We start from the raw sequence: 3,225 nt of genomic DNA on the forward strand, positions 1-3,225 counted from the left end.
CGTGACGTAGCTGTGATGTATTATCAAAACGGCTGTCCGGATACGCTCGCAAACGGACGCGACTTTATTGCGACTTTGTCAAGACGTTGTCAAGACGTTGTCAAGACGTTGTCAAGACGTTGTCGCGACGTCGTCGTAACACTTTTGTAACACTGTCGCGACGTTGTTACGACATTGTTACGACGTTGCCTCGGTTCCCGATTTTGTTGCGTGAGCCTTGGAATCCTTCATGCCTTGTAGTGTGGCCGCAGCGCTGAGTGAAAACGATCCCAACGCGGGCCTGCGCCACGACGCCCATGAGGCCGCTGTAGCCAACAAGCGCGAGCCCACCGCCGTGGATCTCTGGTCCGCAGCAGTGAAGTGCTAGCGGGCTGGCGCATCACGGCGGGAGCTAGACCGCGTGTCGAGGTGGTAGCGGGTAGACGCACCTTGGCGACATCGACCTCGAATGTTGTGGTATCGGGCGGGCTTGCGCATCTTCGCGGCAGCGGGCAGGCGGACCGTGGTTGCGGCATGCGTGAGGTCCGTGGCAGTGGCGCTCGGGCCGACAGTGGTGTGACGCTCGGGTGGCTCATGGCGGCGGTGCTCGGGCGTTTCATTAGACATTGCCCAGTTCGCTTTGCCAAGCGTCAACACACATCATATACCCTTGGCTGTGCGCGACGCCTACTTGTGGTCGTCCAGCATTGTTTAGGAGATGGAGTCAATACCCACGTCAACAGACCGAGAACTTCAATGCTGGAAGATGTACTCACAAGGGCTATAGACTGCACGCGCTAGAGTGGTGCATCGACCAAGCACCAACGCATATCACAGCACTGCAGAAGCCACCGCGTGGTGCGAACATCGTTGCCAGCGAATCTATTCGCAAGATTGGATGTAGTTGCTGCGAGGCCGGCTTGTATGCTTGACTATCGCATTGCCACCCAGTGCTGCGTCTCGGCTAGACTCTGTCTCATGCATCGTTGAGATCTTTACTGCGGGCGCCGTATGTAGATGCGCGGCAGCTTTCCGCGGCGACTCGGGTTGCGCTTCCTACGGAGCAAAACGTCGCACCAGAGTTTGTGGCGCTGGTGGTTGTGAGTCTACCGGCCGGCGCCGCTTTTGATGCGGTCCATGAGCTTCTTGTTGAGCCTTCTTAGTATCGGGACCATGCTCTTGGCGTCGCGGCGCATCTCGGCCTTCTACAAGGTGCTCAGAGGCTGCACAACCTTGATCATACCGCCGGGTTGTCTTCGTGCCAAGGACAGCGCCTAGGCATGCAGTTCGTTTGCTCCTTCATGCGATCGCGGCGCGACATACTACGTGGCCGTCGACCGGCGGCTCGCTCATCGAGGGCTTGAGGCGTGAACGGTACTGGAAATGCCATCTGCATATGGAAAACGCCAGACGCTGTAGCATTGTGGAGAACCTCTCGAAATACATGCGTTGCGGCGGGCTTGTCATTGGCAGCCGCGCCAATCGAATCCAAGCATTTGGATCTCCGTGTGGGGTCGACCCAACACCACCCAACTTTATACCGAGAGCCGTGTGCAAGGTTCCACGACTGCGTCAATGAGCATGCAGTCGGCGCCAAGAACTCTGCGGCCACCAATTCGATTGGCCAGAGTGCGTTTGGTACGTCCACACGCAGCGAGTCAACTCGGCTCGAGACGATGCCCAACTCTTGAGACGCGTGTTTTTATCCACGTCCTATCGAGATAAGTCGTTTGCCAATCAAACAAGCCGACGAGGTGTGGCGAGCTGAGCTGGTGCGGCGCAGAATGCGGACACACTAGTAGATCCGGCAATCAAATGCCATCCAGCAGGCTGCGCGAGCGCTGCAGCAGGTACATCCGAGCCAGTGCGATGGAGAAACATCGACAATGCTTTTACCGTTTCCACGACCTTTCCCATGTAAAACCAGTTTCAGCAAATTGCTCATTTACGAGATTCTGGGGTCGAGCGCCGCAGTCCGAGTCCAAGGTTGGCTGAAGACCTTGGACCAGGTCGCAGGGCGATGCCGTAAAGGTTACTGCGGCCGATTCGGCTGCTCACCTCGCCCGAGGTCTTGTCGTGTCGTGCGTAGGTAAAACGATCCAGACGACCGCATAACAAGAAGAACTCACCACATCGACGCCAAGCAGTTGCGGCCGAAGACAGTTGTCAACGAGTGTACGAGGCCCACAGCGGGCTGGCGCTGTGTCAACGTAGAAAAGCTGCCGCCGACAAGCCTACGGTATTTGACGATGGTCGTGATGGCGATCGTGGTTAGCGACACGCGCCGCAGCGTTCTTGAAGCGATCGTACTCTTCTCGGAGCATGAGCGCTGCACGGACGTGGTTTTCGTCCATGTCGACGGCATCCATGTCACGTGCCTCAGCATCGTACAAGAAGCCGCAAAGTCGGTTGCAGGCGGCGCACGAGCACTCGAAAAAGCGCCTCCAGCTGACTATATCGGCGTTGACATCTGCAAATATGGTGTTTCAAAACACAGGCGACGTCGATGTGCTACTGTAGGCCACACACGTTGTCGCTTCTAGAAGGCTACAGGTCGCCAGCGATGGTGTAGATCATAGTGCCAGCGTTATAGACTGCATCGTAGCGATGCAGAAGCCGCCCCGCTGCGCAAACGCCGCATTTAGCAAATAAATGCGAATAATTATGCAACATTTTATCTATCAGCTACAGTAGGAGGCCGTTGTCTATGCAATACTATCGCATTGGGTTTGCGTTCCCAAAAGTCAAAACCACAACTTGACGTTGGCAAGACGATGCCTGCCGCCGTGCACTAGTAGTCACTTTGGTGACATGGCGTTGCAGAGAGGTGTGACTTCGACGGCGTCAGGTACAGTGTTGGAGAAGGCGGCACTGTCGTCTGCGCGTTGAGCGTCGTAATACCGGCGTTGGCAATGCTCACGGGCTGCTGCTCCATGACATACATATATTTCCGCTTGGTATTTGCACTCGAACATACAGAGTTCAACCTCGTGGATGGCCGTACGGTCGCCCTCCTCCATCTCGTCAAACTCGTCGATGCAGCAAAAGTCCATGTCGGCCAACACGAGCGCGCCGCCTTCAGAGTTTTTTTCAAGAGTTACGACTTTCGAGCATATTTCTCCAAAAGTTACGACCTGAGGCAAAATATTCAAAATAGTTACGACCTCGACCGGATTGGTAGAAATGCAGTCGAAAGCCAACGAATCAAGATGGTGGTCACGCAAATAGTGTTAAAAGTATCTTATG

General features: G+C 55.4%; 1 protein-coding gene across 1 annotated transcript; it reads right to left on the reverse strand.

Moving 5' to 3' along the window:
• Window positions 1-974: 974 nt before the first annotated feature.
• SDRG_02125 (hypothetical protein) lies at window positions 975-3,032 on the reverse strand (the record flags this gene model as incomplete). The annotated part of the gene is made up of 5 exons (XM_008607693.1): window positions 975-1,035; window positions 1,090-1,184; window positions 1,223-1,253; window positions 2,832-2,905; window positions 2,967-3,032. 5 exons carry the CDS (start codon window positions 3,030-3,032, stop codon window positions 975-977), a joined length of 327 nt encoding a protein of 108 aa, XP_008605915.1.
• Window positions 3,033-3,225: the final 193 nt, after the last annotated feature.

Source organism: Saprolegnia diclina, assembly GCF_000281045.1.
Source record: "Saprolegnia diclina VS20 unplaced genomic scaffold supercont1.4, whole genome shotgun sequence".
Taxonomy (NCBI): domain Eukaryota; phylum Oomycota; class Saprolegniomycetes; order Saprolegniales; family Saprolegniaceae; genus Saprolegnia; species Saprolegnia diclina.